At 43.7% G+C, this 16,103-nt stretch overlaps 1 protein-coding gene across 2 annotated transcripts in view; it reads right to left on the bottom strand.

Annotated features, from left to right (window-relative positions):
- Positions 1 to 16,103, bottom strand: part of Rab7a (RAB7A, member RAS oncogene family) — a 55,626-nt gene that overhangs the window by 3,270 nt on the left and 36,253 nt on the right. For both annotated transcript variants that reach the window (XM_048416623.3, XM_085690603.2), the window contains exons 2-5: positions 13,748 to 13,808; positions 12,267 to 12,393; positions 3,234 to 3,452; positions 2,418 to 2,546 (exon numbers count right to left, since the gene is read on the bottom strand). In XM_048416623.3, the coding sequence (XP_048272580.1) occupies positions 2,418 to 2,546; positions 3,234 to 3,452; positions 12,267 to 12,393; positions 13,748 to 13,800 (528 nt within the window). In that variant the 5' untranslated portion in view covers positions 13,801 to 13,808. The remainder of the gene's footprint in view (positions 1 to 2,417; positions 2,547 to 3,233; positions 3,453 to 12,266; positions 12,394 to 13,747; positions 13,809 to 16,103) is intronic.

Below are 16,103 nucleotides of genomic sequence, written 5' to 3'. Positions count from 1 at the left end.
GACCCCAACACTCACTCCCACTGGAAACGTAGGTTCTCTGAAGGGTAAAGGTTACAACCAGCCTGTATTTGTATTTGACAGAAAGATGATTTTTTTCTTGTTAGGGTAGCCTCGAATTTGCTGTTGCTGAGGCTGGTCTTAAACTCTCCTGATCTTCCTGTCTCCACTTCCCAAGTGTTGGGATTATAACATGTTCTATCACATGTAGCCCAGGCTGTCCTGGAATTTGCCATTCTCCTCTCTTCTTACCTCAACTCCCTAAGTGCTGAAACTACAAGCAGGAACCACTACACCCAGCTAAGGTGGCTTTCTTCCTATGGCCAAAGGTTATCAAAAACAAGAGTTGAGGAGGGTGATAAAGGAAGCTGGAAGGTAGGTGAAGACAATGTCTAGTCACCAGTACGCTCACTCTGGGCACATTCCCAAGAACTGCCTCTGAAAGAGCTACACATTGGTAAAAGGACCCTTGGTGAGTTAGGGAACGAAAAATTCCCATAATAAAGGTATCTTGGTTTGGAGAATTCAAAAGGACATGTAGCTTCTCTTTCCAGGAAAAGAGAAGATGAAATATTAAAAAGCACAACAAGCCTCATGATGATATGCCCCAAGACTGCCCAATAAACTTTGAATCAGGGAGCATAGCCAGTGACTAGCTGACTAGAATTGGGCACAGAGAAGCCAGCAATTTGGATAGAAAGGATGCACAGGACGGGGACTGGAGTTTGAGCTCTCTTGGTTCTGGGATGAAGTTCTTGCAGTGTATCTAACCAAAAAGCACGATCAGCTAGTTGCAACAACCTCTCTGAGCCAGCAGGTTTTTGCCCTCACCTTTGATTTTAAAACTACTGGCAGGGCAATGACTGATGGGCTGTGGGGTGGCAGATGATAATTAAAATGTCAATAGATTCATGTTTAGTTGCAAAGTGGACAGAAAAGCATCAGACCAGAGTAGCAAGCCTAGGAGGAGAGGCTCAAAGGGTCAGTGCTATAAAGTGGCAACTTACAGATCCAGCAGCTGGAGTTGTGGCACCACCCACCGCTGGGGAGCTTCCTTGGGTGAACCACCCAGCCCCATCCAAAACAGTCTACCAGAGAATAGGGGTCATCTCCGGAAAAACAACGGCAGGGTTGGAGAGAACCTGACGGTGTCAGGCAACAGAACAGAGATGAGAGACTTGGATTTTCACACAGATACATGCATGCTAAGAAAAATCCAGGTGGGAGGGTAGACTGGGGGGAGAGACATCAGAAGAAAGCATGTTTCTTTGGGGGGCCTTCTTGGTATTTGGATGAATGATCCTACCTGGGCAGGCCCACCACTGTCTTAAAGCACTTTGTGCAGCCTCTCTACACCAGGACTCCTGCCTCTGAAACAGTTCATTCCAAGTCTCTGCCACCCACATAGACAGTAATCCTGTCCTGCTGAGAACAAGTACATTGATACCCAGCTCCCTAGAGATGGGAGAACATGCCTTGTCTTTGCAGCTACTGCCTGCCTCAGGTGTCCCTGCTGACCCACAGTGTTTTCTGGATCGTGCATGATGAAGCCTTGTAGCCAGCTTTAATTTACCATGGCCCACAAAAGTGCCAATAGCCCAGGCCCACACTTTTGAAAAAATTCTCCCAACACTGTGACAAACCCCTAGGTCTTGCATATGCTAAACCAACACTAAACTGGCTACACCTCCAGCACTCCTATGCACTGTGTTGCCTTCGCTGGCTTTGAATTTGCTGTCCTGCCTCAGCTTCCCTGCAATAGGCCTGGCCTCTATACTGCCATGGCACATACTATTTTCTCCAAGATGAAGGTAGCTAGGAGCTCTGGATTCTGTGATTCAGTTTTCTTGTATTTCTTACTTGTATATGTCCATAACTACTCTCAGGAAACAGCCATTTCATGGTCTGAGAGTTGAGGCAGGTAACCACAACCACCCTTCAAAGCTGGTATTGTTCTGCATGGAAGGGGCAAAAGCTCAGACATAAATAATTAGGTGCAGCTGAGATCTGATTCAATTTTAACTCATTAACTAGAAGTATTGATCTAGCAAGAGGTCCCATGTGGCTTGATCTCCTAAATAGCCCAGGAAAAAACAAGACCATACCTCCTTCACCAGGATGTTTGTTTTGTTCCCCCAAGGTTTCACTATGTCTGGAACTCATTATTCAAGGACCAAGCTGTCCTTGAGTGCTCTGTATCTTAGGGAAGTGTTCTATCACTAAGCCATACCCTACCTCTGCCCTAGATGACTAATAAAGCCATGGCTCTCCTAAGGACTGGGGCAAAATATGTCATGACCTATCCCACCCAGAGAAGCACCCTAGGTTTTCCCAGCTGCAGCTGGGTAGAAAGGCATCCAGGAAAAAACATCAGACATCACCAGAGGGCACCCTGCAGCTGGGGAGTCTTGGAGACCCACCTGTTTAAGGGCATTCCGAGCAATTGTCTGGAAGGCCTGCTCCACATTGATGGCCTCCTTGGCACTGGTCTCGAAGTAGGGAATGTTGTTTTTGCTGTAGCACCAAGCCTGTGCCCTCTTTGTGGCCACCTAGAAGAGGGAGGAGAACAGTACTGACATGAACAGTGGACAATGACTCGGTCCTCCCCAGGACAGATCTGGGAATGAGGATGAGTGTGGCCTACAGACCTGCAGGTCAGGTCACTCTGCTGCCCATGTTAGGTATCCAAACTCGAGCTATTTCTGGCCGTAGCCAGACCTTGTGGGCCTTAGCAGTGTGCCATCAACCAAGAGCCAATCCCAGGAGGTGGAAAGCGATTTCTCCTGGGGTCCACGGCTGATCTCTGATATAAACCCCTTTACCCACACCCATCTTGGGCCACCTGCAAGTGGCACAGATTTTGCAGTGCTCACCCTTAGATCTTTCCCCTGCCCAAGCCAAGAAACAGAGACAAACTCTAGAAAGGGAGAGAGATGGTCAGAAATGAGCTGAGCTAAAATCAACAAAGCTGTGTTCCAACAGAAATGCTGTGTAGAACTCCGATGAGCAGCACAACTCACAGCACTCTTCCACCCTGAAGCGAGAAAACCTATTCCTTCCTCTAAAGGAACAGAGGCTCTAAGAATAGACGGCCTTACATCAAAGCTGGGGTCAGCTGGGGACCAGGTGACAAGCACTCCCACCAGTATCTTCCTAGATTATTCTGAGCCTGGAAGAGAACCCTCCAAACTCCAAGGTACCAGAGGAGGGGCCTGTGATGGTAATGTAGCACTTACTTGTCTGTTTTCAAGGTCAATCTTGTTTCCCAACACAACAAAAGGGAAGTTCTCAGGATCCCGGGGGCTGGCCTGAATAAGGAACTCATCTCTCCAGCTGTCAAGGGTTTTGAATGTGTTGGGGGCAGTCACATCAAAGACCAGAACACAGCAATCTGCACCTCTGTAGAAGGCCACACCAAGAGACTGGAACCGTTCTTGACCAGCTGTGTCCCAGATCTGCAAAAAACAAAAGACCTGGTCTCCAGAAGATGCTTTGGCGCTCTCTGTGTGGGGGGGGGGGGGGGGGGGGAGGGAGGGGAGGGGTATAGGAGGGAGTGACATGAGTCTCCTCTATCTTCTCCCAGGTATGTATACAGGAAATGAAAATAAAGCTACAGCAGTTAAGAGCACTACTGCTCCTCCAGAGGACCCGGATTCAATTCCTAGCACCCACACGACAGCTCACAACTGCCTGTTAGTTCACTTCCACAGGATCAGACATACGTGAAGGCAAAACATCAATGCATCTAAAATAAAATTTAAGGTTCCGTCTCTCTTCGGAAAAGGTGGCTGCTGCCTCTTATCCTCTCCCCCGCTCCGCTCTTCCCTTTCCCCTCCATAACTCACTGAATAAACTCTAAATTCTCAATAAATAATAAATAAATAAATTTAAAAAGAAAATGAAGATACAAAGCCAGGCGGTGGTTGCTCATGCCTTTAATCCTAGCACTGGGGAGGCAGTGGCAGATGAATCTCTGTGAGTTCAAGGCCAGCCTGGTCTACAAAGTAAGTTTCAGGACAGTCTACAAAGAAAATGAAGGTACAGCCTCAAGACTTATGTATTCTGGGAACTTTCTAATGGCTTGATTATTGTGCTTTATCTAAGTACTCTATGTAGCTACAGCAGGCCTTGAACTTGCAATCCTTCTGCCTCAGGTTCCTAGTTGATGAGATTACAAGGTATTCATTACCACAAGCTTTTCTAGGGGTAGTAGAAATAAAAGATTACTGACTAAAATGAATATTTGTATTGATGGGTTTTTAACAATGTCATTTCTTTAATAAAAAGTTTTTTTAAAATTTAAAACAAAAACAAAGTTAATTAAAAATTCTTTAAAAGTAGAAGCCAGGAGCAGGTCCCACTGGTTCGGCATATATATGATCCTACAGGGCCATGGTCAATTTAAGTGCAAATGGTGTAAGGAATTCAAAGACAGAGCAGATTTAAAAAAATGAAGAAAAAAAAAAAACTCAAGCTGAAAATTGGGGTATTATTCCCGGGAAGTTTCTAAATTTACCTCAGCTTCAATCTTACAAAAGTATAATTCATATTTGTCAATTGACAAGAACAAAAAAATATAACCCTATGTCAAATGGTCCTTTTAAATTTTCTAAAACTGAATTTTTTTTGGAAGGTAGTGGTGGGAACAGAATACTGGGCATCACACACTGAGCAAGCTCTACTGCTTACTGTAGTCCCAAATGAATATTTTCTCTTTTATATCCAAAAGCATACCCATATATTTACCTATCCAAAGCTCTAATTTGGGGGGTACTACAGAAGGAACCTGGAGATGGAACTTATGGCCTCATGAATGCTAAGTACACATTCTACTACCTCATAAGTATTAATATTGCCACTGTACTTATTTTACTTTAAAAAAAAAGAACATTTATTTATTATGTATACAGTATTCTGCAGGCATGTATGCCTGCACACCAGAAAAGGGCACCAGATCTCATTATGGACGGTTGTGAGCCACCATGCGGTTACTGGGAATTGAACTCAGGACTTCTTACCACTGAGCCATTTCTCCAGTCTCTACATTTCTTCCTTCCTTCCTTCCTTCCTTCCTTCCTTCCTTCCTTCCTTCCTTCCTTCCTTCCTTCCTTCCCTCCCTCCCTCCCTCCCTCCCTCCCTCCCTCCCTCCCTCCTTTATTTCTTTCAAGAGTAAACCTATAATAACTAGAGAGATGGCTCAGCAGTTAAGAGTACTGGCTGTTCTTCCCAAGAACCCAGTTCCCAGCACCTACATGGCAACTCACAACTACCTGTAATTCCAATTCTAGGAAATCTGATGCCTTCTTGCGGTTCTTGAGGGCTCCAGGCAGGAATGTGGTGCAGACACACACACATAAAACACTTTTTCCCAATGACACTTTTTCCCCAGAAGCAAATGGCTCTTGAAAAAAAATATGTCTTACACTAACAGTACTCTGCTGTAAATCTCTTTCAATTGTCTTTCCTCATACCCCAAATCAACAGCTAACAGTATCCCATGACCTTATTATACTGCGGTTTATTCCCTGGACATCCACCCTCACATGCAGGGTGGCAAGGGATACTCTTAATGCTTCTCTCCTCCTGCCCATAGGTAAGTTTTAAGCCATTGATTAGACAAAGAAACCACTAGGCTGGGAGGTATGTGGGTATCCACACTGTAAAAGAGTACAATGCCTGCCCACTTCCACCTTGACATTACTCAAATTCCCTGAAATCAGGCTTCCAGAACCTGCCATTTGCTGTAGTCTGCCCACTTAACCACAGGCATACATACACAGCATACACTCCTGTTCAGTGGTTACTTTGATTATTTGGGAATCACACTATTTAGGTATTTGATTTAATGTGCTCTCATACAACCTTGACCTTGTATGACTTGTTCTTACTGCACTTTAAATGTCAAAGGTCAAAAATAGCCTCTATTTTCCATCTGAACGTTTTTACTTTATGCTTTTTCCACCTCACTTGGGTCCTGAAGCCTCTAGCTACTCTACTTGAAGGTTTCACTCCAACCCAAGCAGAAGCTCTCTCCCTAAGGGTTCCCAGCCTATCTATTGTCCCATGGGCCTTCTGAGTATCTGTGCTAATACCGCTGCTTCAGTGACTTCAATTTCAGCTTACCGAGTTTGAGTGTTTATGCACACCTGACGCCTAGCTTCTTCCTCGACAATATCAGAAATGTAAATGGTAAATAAAACACAGCCACCACTATTCTTCCACTGGATATTACAATGCATAACTCCAATACTGGTTTCCTTACAGTAGGACCCAATGTGGACCATACCTGAAGATCCAAATAACATCAGGCCATTTAGTAGGCATTTATGGATTTCTCACTGTATTATTATTCCTAGACACAGTCTAATAACTGCTTAACATGGGATTAGGTCCTATAAATTGAAGATTAAAATTATATACAAGGAAGGGTATTCTTACATTCTATATAGACATGACAATCAATTATAAAATTTATTTCTAATTAAAATTTTTATTATTTTATTCTATGAGTGTTTTGCCTGTGTGTATATATCTGTGTACCATGTGCATGCCTGGTGTCCAAGGAGGCCAGAAAAGAGTATCTGATTTCCTGGGACTAGAGTTGTGAATACCACTATGCATGCTGGGATTCAAACCTGGGTCCTCTGGAAAAGAGCCAGTACTCTTAAACATTTCGTCACCTCTCCTGCCCACATTGACCTTGAATCCGCCTGCCTGTAGCTGTATCCCAAGTGCTGGATAACAGGCAAGCACCACCACACTCAGTTTTCTGTTGTGCTGGGGACTGAATCCAGGAGCACATGCATGCTATGCAAGTGCTTGGCAAAGCCCTGGACATGACATAAAATTTGCATCTGGGTGAGGAAGTGTCTCAGACCAGTTCTGAGTAGATACTAAAGGGGAGCTGCCTATGCTTTCTTTGCACCAAAGTGCAGGGGATAAACCTCAGGGCCTCATGGGTCATAGCAAGCATTCTATCATGGCATCACTCCTCTAGTTCTATGTGTTTGTTTTATTCTTATTTATGTTTCTCTGTGGTGGGGCACTCATGGAGGCCAGAGGAGGAAGAACTCATGCTTTCAGTGTCAAGAGTTCTAGAACAGCTTGCTGAATATGCTGTGTGTGCCCTTTGGACAGCACCCCCTGCTTCTGCTGCTGCTGTTGCTGTACTGCCATCGTGGATTAGTTGGCAACCCCAAGGCTGCTCCTTCCCTGGCTTCTGTGGCTACATTTCCCTTGGCTCCTCCTTAATCTTTTGAAAGTGGGCATCATTTGGTGCAATATTAGTTCTGAGAAATTCTTGGCAAATTTCATCTTTAATCTCTTCTCTTATTCCTCCTGAAACTAATTAAAAGTGGATCTGTGCTGGAAATACATAAGCTCAATGGGAGAGTGCTTGTTGGGTATGTGTAAGGTCCTAGCACAAAACAAAAACAAGTGGGTAGGCCTTACAGAGCCTTCTCGTGCACTTCCTGTCAGTTTTCTTTGTTGTAGATCCTTTCTGCTGTATCCAATCTACTGTGAACTGACATTCCCAAAGTTTTAGAAGTTCTATTAATTTTTTCTCAAATTTATATTGCCATTTGTTTCTTCTGCAGACGCACAATTATTTTCCTCTTTTAAATTAAAATCAGTGTACAGGGTTATAATCAGAGCTCTGTGGTTGAACACCTTCCTATCGGAAGCTTTAGGCTTGGTCCCTAACACTGCTCAACCCTCAAAGTGGGAGTTCTAACACATTAACCAGCTGTGGTAGTTCATACCTACACTCTTAGCCCCTGGGAGAACAAAGGCAAAAGAATTCCAAGAGTTTAAGGGCAGCCTGGACTATCTGTAAATATGAATCAATTGTCCTGGATGATCCTGAACTAGCTGGGATTGTAGGCCTGTGGAACCAGACCAGGCTCCTTTTTAAATGTAAAATACACTCTCCAAGACCAGGGAGGTCATCATTTGGGTTCTTTTTTTGTGATACCTTCCTTCTTATTTATCTTTTACTACAAGTCAAGAAATATGTGGAGCTCTCTCCAGACTGCCCCATCACTCAGAAGCGGCTGTCTCATCTCACCCTTTCCTGGACCCTTCTGCCCTGTGGGTCTCCAGCTGTGCCCCTTTGATGGGATGTATTGCTGCAATGAGTGTGGCTGGGATCTAAATTCTCCACCCTGTGATTACAGGACCCAAGGGCAGCACTTGCATTTTAGCTAGTACCCATTCCCTCCCACCTCTGCTGCTGTGGAGAACACCAGCCTAGCCACCCTTCCTGCATGTCACCTGTTATTTCTGGGAGCTCTGGGCAGCCATTTGGTTTCTGGCAGTCTCAGGTTCCTTTTGTTTATTTGTTTGTTTGTTTTTCAAAGGCAGACTCTTACTATGTAACTTTGGATGTTTTGACTCTTACTATGTAACTTTGGATGTTTTCAACTAAGTAGACCAGGTGTCATAGAGATCCATAGTACTCAGAGATCTGCCTGTCTCTGCCTCTCAAGTGCAGGATCAAAGGCATGTACCATTAAGCCTAGCCAGTCTCACGTTCTTTTTGAAACCCTGCCCAAGCCTTGTAGCTTACTGTGCTTCTACAGTTAACTGTGTCTTTCATTTATTTTGATGCTGTTTCTTCAGTTTTTGAAGTTGTAACTTTTCCATATCCTCATTTTTTATAGCATTTTTTTCCATTCTGGTTTCTATTCCCATTTTTTAAAAATTGACAGTCATTGTGAAGATTACTTGTGGCATATGATTTCCTCAAATGGCCAGGAGCGTATGTTCTCACTCCACTTTTGTCCCACAAACTAATCTTGGTATTTGTCAAGAATGATAGGCGTTTCTGTTAAATTCTTCAAGACAGATTCCAGGTTCTTTGAAAAGTATAGATTCTACACATACAAAGTCAAATCTGGGAAAGCAAACCCAGGGGAGACTGAGACAAGAGATCTGCAAGTTCAAGGTCAGTGTGTTGTCTCAAGACACTACTTTAAAAAGGCCTGCAGACAAAGCCCAACAGCAGAGTGTTTGTCCAGCATTAAAGAAATCCTAGATTCAACTCCAAGTTCTCCATTCCCCAAATACACACCAAAAGCAACCACTACCCGAGTGAACAGATAAACAATGGGCAATGTCTCAAGCTCAGGAATCCCACAAGCACTGCCATGCCCTGGGCCCTTCTACCTGCCCTCCGGAGTTTCACAGTCTTTTTGGGCCCTGGACTGTGCTGTGAGTGTGCTTCGCAGCTTCAGCTCCCCACATGGGCAGTAACTTACATCTTCTGTCCTTTCACGGTTGAAACTTACAAAATCATCCCTTCTGTTGTGGGATAATCCTTTTTCTATACTGCGAAGATGTGTCTCTATTTAAACTCCCCTACCTAAGGCATCTTCTGACTGGGTTAATATAGAGCCAAACACCAATAGCTAGGCAGGAGAGAATAGGCAGGACCAAGAGAGAAAGGTAGGAAGTCTGGGAGGAATCTGAGGTGAGGAGGATTCCCCAGAGACTCAGAGGAAGTCAGACATACAGTATGGAGTCACATGGCAGACCAAAGATTAATTAATATAAATGGGTTAGTGTAAGTTTTAAGAGTTAGTTGGGAACGAGCATAAGCTAAGACCACGCTCTCATAATTACTAAGTCTCCACGTCATTATCTGGGAGTTGGCAGTTCAAAGAAAGTCAAGCTACACCCACCCCATGGCAGAAGCCTGAGTCTGTGTATCACAGTTTCACTTTCTTCTTTGTTCCTATAATCTGGTCATTTCCTTTTCTCAAATTTGGTTTATTAAACTTTCACTCAGATATTTTGGAAACCTACAGATGTATTAAGTGTTGGTGGGCTGCAGAGGGCAGATTTACATTACCTCCACCCTAAAATGTGAGCCAATTAAGAGTTCTTAAGCCAGGTGGTGCATGCCTTTAATCCCAGCACTAGGGAGTAGGGAGGCAGAGGCAGAGGCAGGCGGATCTCTCAAGGCCAGGCTGGTCTAGAAGAGCAAGTTCCACGACAGGCTCCAAAGCTACAGAGAAATCCTGTCTCAAAAAACTAAGAGTTCTTACTTTGTGCTAGGTGTGTGGCAGCAGTCCATAATCCTAGCACTCAGGAGGCAGAGGCAGAATGATCAGATATTCAAGGCCATCGTCCTCTGCTACAGAGTTTGAGGCTAACCTGGACTTTATGAGACCCCGTTGTTCCCCAAGCCCCATAAAAGGCTAAATGAAACACTATCTTAAAAAAAAAAAAAAAGCTGAAGAGATGGTTCAGCAGATAAGAGCACTGGCCGCTCTTCCAGAGGACCTGGGTTCAATTCCCAGCACCCACGTGGCAGCTCACAACTGTCTGTAACTCCAATTACAGAGGAACCAACACCCTCAAATAGACATACATGCAGGCAAAAACATCAATGCACATAAAAAGTAAGATTTTTAAAGAAAGCAGAGGGTTATAAATACGAGGACAGGAATTCTGGTCCTTATCACTCATGACATAAAAGCCAGACGTACAAGGAGAGCCTCTATGCCAGTGCTATAACAGGGAATATGGAAAAGGAATAGGGAAAGACAGAGGCAAGAATTCCTGGAAGCTCAGAGAAAGCTAGTCTGGCATATGTAGTGGGAAAACAAGAACAAAGACCCTGTCTCAAAACAAGGCAGAAGCTCGAAATGGTAGTGCACACCTTTAATCTTAGTACTCAGGAGGCAGAGGATTTCTGAGTTCAAGGCCAGCCTGGTAAACACAGCAAGTTCCAGGTCAGCCCAACACGGACAAAGTGAGATCCTATTTGTCTAAGGAGAAAATAAATAAATAAATAAAAATAAAAGGGTGGGAGGATAGAAGGCAAGGATCGACACCCGAAGTTGCTTTCTAACCCACACACTCATGCCTTGGTATACATGTACCTGCATTCACACACACCAAAAAATTTAAAATAAGGGCAACAGTCCTCAGCTTTAATGGAAAAATCTTTGTGTGTTTCCTAATTTCCCAACTTCTTATAGCAGACATTAAGGTGGTATTTATTTATTTGCTATTCTATGTGTGGCCTTTGGGACTGTAAAAGGCTGCTCTTTTCAGAGGACTCAGGTTCAGCTGCCAGCACCACTGTTTCTAACTCCAGTTCTAAGGGATCTGATACTCTCTTCTGCTCTCCAGGCACCAAGCATGCAATTCAGTGCACAAAGATTTCTGACCTGAAACACTGGACAAAGATTCAAGAGATAAGCCGAATGGTGGCTCAAGTCTTTAATTCCAGTGGAGGCAAGTGCATCATTCTGAGTTCAAGGCCAGCCTAGTCTACCGTGTTAAGTTCCAGGATAGTCATGGCTACATAGACAGACCCTACAGTCCCCAATCTTTAAAAAAAAGAAAGAAAAAAAAGAAAAGAAAAGAAAAAGAAAAAAAGAATAGAAAATAAACAAAAAAACAGAAAGATTTTGGAACATAGTAAGGACCTATAGGTTGTTAAATTTAGGAAAACAATAACAACAAAAACCAGACAATAAAGCTAGCTAAACTAAATTTTACAAAAATTCTTAGTTGTCTTGCAATATAAAATTCAAATTTAGGGGCTAGGGTCTAGCTTAGTGGGGGGAACATGTGCACTCAGCATGCACAAGGCCCTGGTCCATGCCTCCAATCAAGTTTAAACTGGTTGTTTTATTTTATCTAACAATTCTATAAATACAATGGTAGGTTTAAGAAACAGGGAAGAAAACCGGTTGCTGTAGAATAAACCTTCTGTACACTGTGTAAATTACACTGTGATTGGTTTAATAAAGAAGCTGACTAGCCAACAGCTGGACAGGATAAGGTTAAGTGGGAAAACCAGAATAAGGACACTGGGAAGAAGGAGGGAGGAGTCAGGAGTCCAGTGAGACACAGAGAAGAAACAAGAAGTGTGAGGTAAAAGAGGTAATGTCATGTGGTAGAATGTAGGTTAATATATATGGGTTAATGTAAGTTTTAAGAGTTAGTTAGTAATAAGCCTAAGCATTTATAATTTTCATTAAATTTTGAGTCTCCATGTCAGTTATTTGGGAACTGGCAGGTAGGAAAGAAAAGTCCACCTACAAGAGGTAGATGTGAAAAACAATTTAGATTCAATAAGCTGGGCCTGCAAGAGGGCTCAGCTGGTCAAGCGTTTTCAGTCAATCCCTAGAACACACATAAAGGTAGAAAGAGAACCAGCTCCCCAAAATTGTCCTGACACACACATATAAGGAATACATTTCTTAAAAGAATCAGTAAGCTAACAGGCTAGCAGCTCTGGAGTGGCTTACCTGCATGGTGACAAGTCTGTCATCCACCATCACCTCCTTGGTCAGAAAGTCTGCTCCTATTGTGGCTTTGTACTGGTTACTGAACTTCTTATTCACATATTGGTTCATGAGCGATGTCTTTCCAACACTGAAATTGGAGAAAACCACAAGTCTAAGTCAAATAAGGGACTGAAACCAACTTATGCTCACAATTTAAAAATTAACCTGTTGGACTAGAGAGATAGTTCAGCTGTTAAATGCTTGCATGACACACACAGGTCCTGGGTTTAACCTCCAGTACTACAGCTATTTAAAAAACAAAACATCTTGAAAAATTGAAAACAACAACAACAAAGCATTTTATCAAAGTAACCTACCTGTCATTACTGAGTACAGGTATCTCCCTCTCAACCAAGGGTAGGACAATAATCACGCTACCATCACATACTAGAAGGTTTGTAGATAGTGCTGGGGGAAGGGCTGGTTTTCTTAAGTAAAGGAAAGAAATTTGGAATAGAGGGCACACCTGTTTTTTATATGTCCTTATTGCCTTCTTTTTCAGAGACAGAGTCTATGCTGCTCAGGCTTGCTTTAGGCTTTAGCGACCTTCCCATGTCAGCCTTCTAAGTAGCAGGGATGACAGGCATGTGCCACTGTGCCAACTTACTATTTATATACAAACCCTCAGTGAAGCAAGGCTGTCATGAGTCATCTAAGAAACCAAGTCTGAAAACTAATAAAAAACAACTGGGAGGCAGAGGCAGGTGGATCTTCTGTGAGTCTGGGGCCAGCCTGATCTACGCAATGAGTTCCAGAATAGTCAGAGCTACAGGATGAGACCCTGTTTCAACACCCCCCGAAAAAAAGAAAAGAAAAGCCTCTAGACGATTGTGGAACTCTTTTGTATGCCAACAAGTAATCTTAATTGCCACTGAAGAGTTCATTACTTGGTGAGTGGACAATCTAGAAACAAAATCCAGTCTTCTGGTCCTGGCTCTTCCACATACAAGCCTTGGTCAGGCACAGAAGGGGGATGGCAATGTACATACAGGTAGACCCACATCTGCATAGGCAAGGTACTGGCAGTACCTTGATCATGAGACTAGCACTTTCTAGTTTGGCCACATGGTATAGTGGAGGATCCATAAAAATGATAAGCATTTACTGAGTTCAGGCCTACCCACTCTTCACCCTTACAAAAAAACCTTCCAAAAATGTTAAAAGAGACAGTGATGCAGCTGTGGTAGAGTGCATGCCTAACATATTCAACACCCTGGAATATTCCCAGGAAAACACACATCCACACAGGGACATGCACACAAACTCATGCAAAAAAACAAGGAATAAAACTATACACCAAAGGAACATTCAAATTTCTAATATATCCCAATAGTAAGGCTAGAAGACAGGCCCAGAGCAGAATGTGGAGTTATCAGTCATGGGATCAGTGAAGATGAGGCTTCAAACCCGTCTGTGAGCTCAAATTCATGAGAAATACTTACCCAGAATCTCCTAGGATGATGACCTTCAGCAACACTTTCTTCCTAGAGGTCATCCTTTAAGCTGTAGGAAGAAGAAAAGCACAGGTGAGCTGAGGAATCAGACACTGTCTCCTGTGCTGCCACACTACCCAGTCAGGAACAGAGCCCCCAGCCTTCACTCAGATTGCCCTGGGGGTAATGATGAAGAGAGCAGCATCCTTAGCAGAACCGTGAACCCTTGAGCTAGTCTAGACAACAAGGGAGGAGCTGCAAGGATGAAGATGTTGCCTTCTCTCTCAAATGCTGGATCCATTCCTGGCATCATCAGTTGGGATTAATGGTCCAAACAGAGTCATCAAAAGTCCACAAGTAAAGATATGCGTCATTACTTAAGCACTACTTTCTCAAAGGAACCACTTTACTTATTTATTTTTCCTTTCTGGCTTTTCAAGACAGGTTTTCTCTGGCTTTCTTGGAACTTGCTCCATAGATCAGGCTGGCCTCCAACTCAGAGATCTGTCTGCCTCTGCCTCCCTGGTGCTGGGATTAAAAGCCTGCACCACCACAGCTGGCTAGGATCACTTTATTTAAGTATCATGGGTGCTAGTTAGCTAGTTTTATGTCAACCTGACACAAGCTAGAGTCAGAAAGGAGGGAATCTCAATTGAGAAAATGCCTTCATAGGATCAGGTAGGTCTGTAGGCCATTTTCTTAATTAGTGATTGATGTGGGAGAGTCAGCCCATTGTGTGTGGCACCAACCCTGGGGCTGGTGATCCTGGGTTCTATAAGAAAGCAAGCTGAGCAAGCTGCGAGGAGCAACCCAGTAAATAGCAATCTTCTATGGCTTCCGTGTCAGTTCTTGCCTCTAAATTCTGTCTGGTTTGAGTTCCTATATTGGCGTCCCTCAATGAACTGTGACTTGGGATATGTAGGCCAAATAAACCGTTTCTTCCCCAAGGTGCTTTCAGTCATGCTATTTCATTACAGGAACTGTAACCAAAGACACATCACCATTGTAGATAGAATGCTTGACTATGTAAAGATGTGCTGCTGTTTTACTGTGTCTGAGCTAATAAAAAGCTGAATGGCCAATAGCTAGGCAGAGGAGGAAAGGTGGGACTCGCGGGGGGGGGGGGGGGGGGGGGGGAGGCAGTCAGTAAGACACAGAGGAAGCAGAAAAGCAAGATGGACAGTACACAGATGAGGTAAACATCGATTAATAGAAACAGGTTACTTTAAGCTTAAAAAAAAAGATAGCTAGAAATAAGCCTAGTCTCTATGTCATGATTTGGGGGCTGGTGGTTCAAGAAACTCTGTACCACTAGACTTCCTCTTTGCTCCTTATTTTATCAGCTACTTCCCCCCACCACATAACATATGGGATAGTACCACCCACATTCAAAGAATGTCTCCTGACTTAATTGTCTCTGGGGTCAGTGCCTCCCAGCCTAATAACCAGAGTTCAATCCCCAGTATAACAGATTGGAAAGAGAGAACCAACTCCTGAAAGTTGTCCTCTGACCTCTACATGTATGCTGAGACATGCACACACATATACACACAATAAAATAAATGTAATAATGCCATCACAGACACCCCCCAAAACGAGCCTTATACATCTCCTAAGTGTCTCTCAATCAAATGAAACTGGCAATCAAGATCAGGTGGTGGCACACACCTTTAATTCCAGCACTAGGAAGGCAGAGGCAACTCCATGAGGTCTACAGAGTGAGTTCCAGGGAAGCCACGGTTACACAGAAATGCTGTCTCAAAAAACAAGCAAATAGATCAACCATCAGAGGTGATCTGGCTACTCTCACTAGCTGCACTGGTCAGAAAAACAGCAGCCAGTGCTGAGTACAGGATGTGTAAGAGACCTGAATCCTCAGAAACTGTTTCCTTTAGCCTCCTGTCACACCTACATTTTTCTCATACCTTAAACCATGCATTATATATGGAGCCTAACTTCCCACCACTTCCCCAAGGGCTGTCTTGACTAAGCAAGGGTTCAGTCTCACCTAAGGTCTAGAATCACTTTTTGAGATGGAGATTACATTATGCCAGTGGACAAGTTGCAAATCCAAGGGACAGAGTTAAGAGATAAAAAGAAAGGTTTTGCAAAGATTTCCTTTCCTTTCTTTTTTTTTGGGGGGGGGGGCCTTTAGAAAGGGTCTTACCATGTACGTAGCTCTGGCTGTCCTGTAACTCACTACGTAGACCAAGCTGACCTTGAACTCGAGAGACCCAGGACCTGCCTGCCTCTGCCTCCTGATTGCTGGAATTAAAGGCGTGTGCCACATGTCCTGGTCATAGCTTGATTTCTTAGTAGCCTGAGTATCAGAAAGGAAGACTACACTCAGGTTCTGCTCACACAT

This window comes from Myodes glareolus, chromosome 6 (genome assembly GCF_982192425.1).
Source record: "Myodes glareolus chromosome 6, mMyoGla1.1, whole genome shotgun sequence".
Taxonomy (NCBI): Eukaryota; Metazoa; Chordata; class Mammalia; order Rodentia; family Cricetidae; genus Myodes; species Myodes glareolus.
The sequence above is the reverse complement of the archived record's forward strand: the minus strand, read 5'-3'. Positions and strand labels throughout refer to the sequence as shown.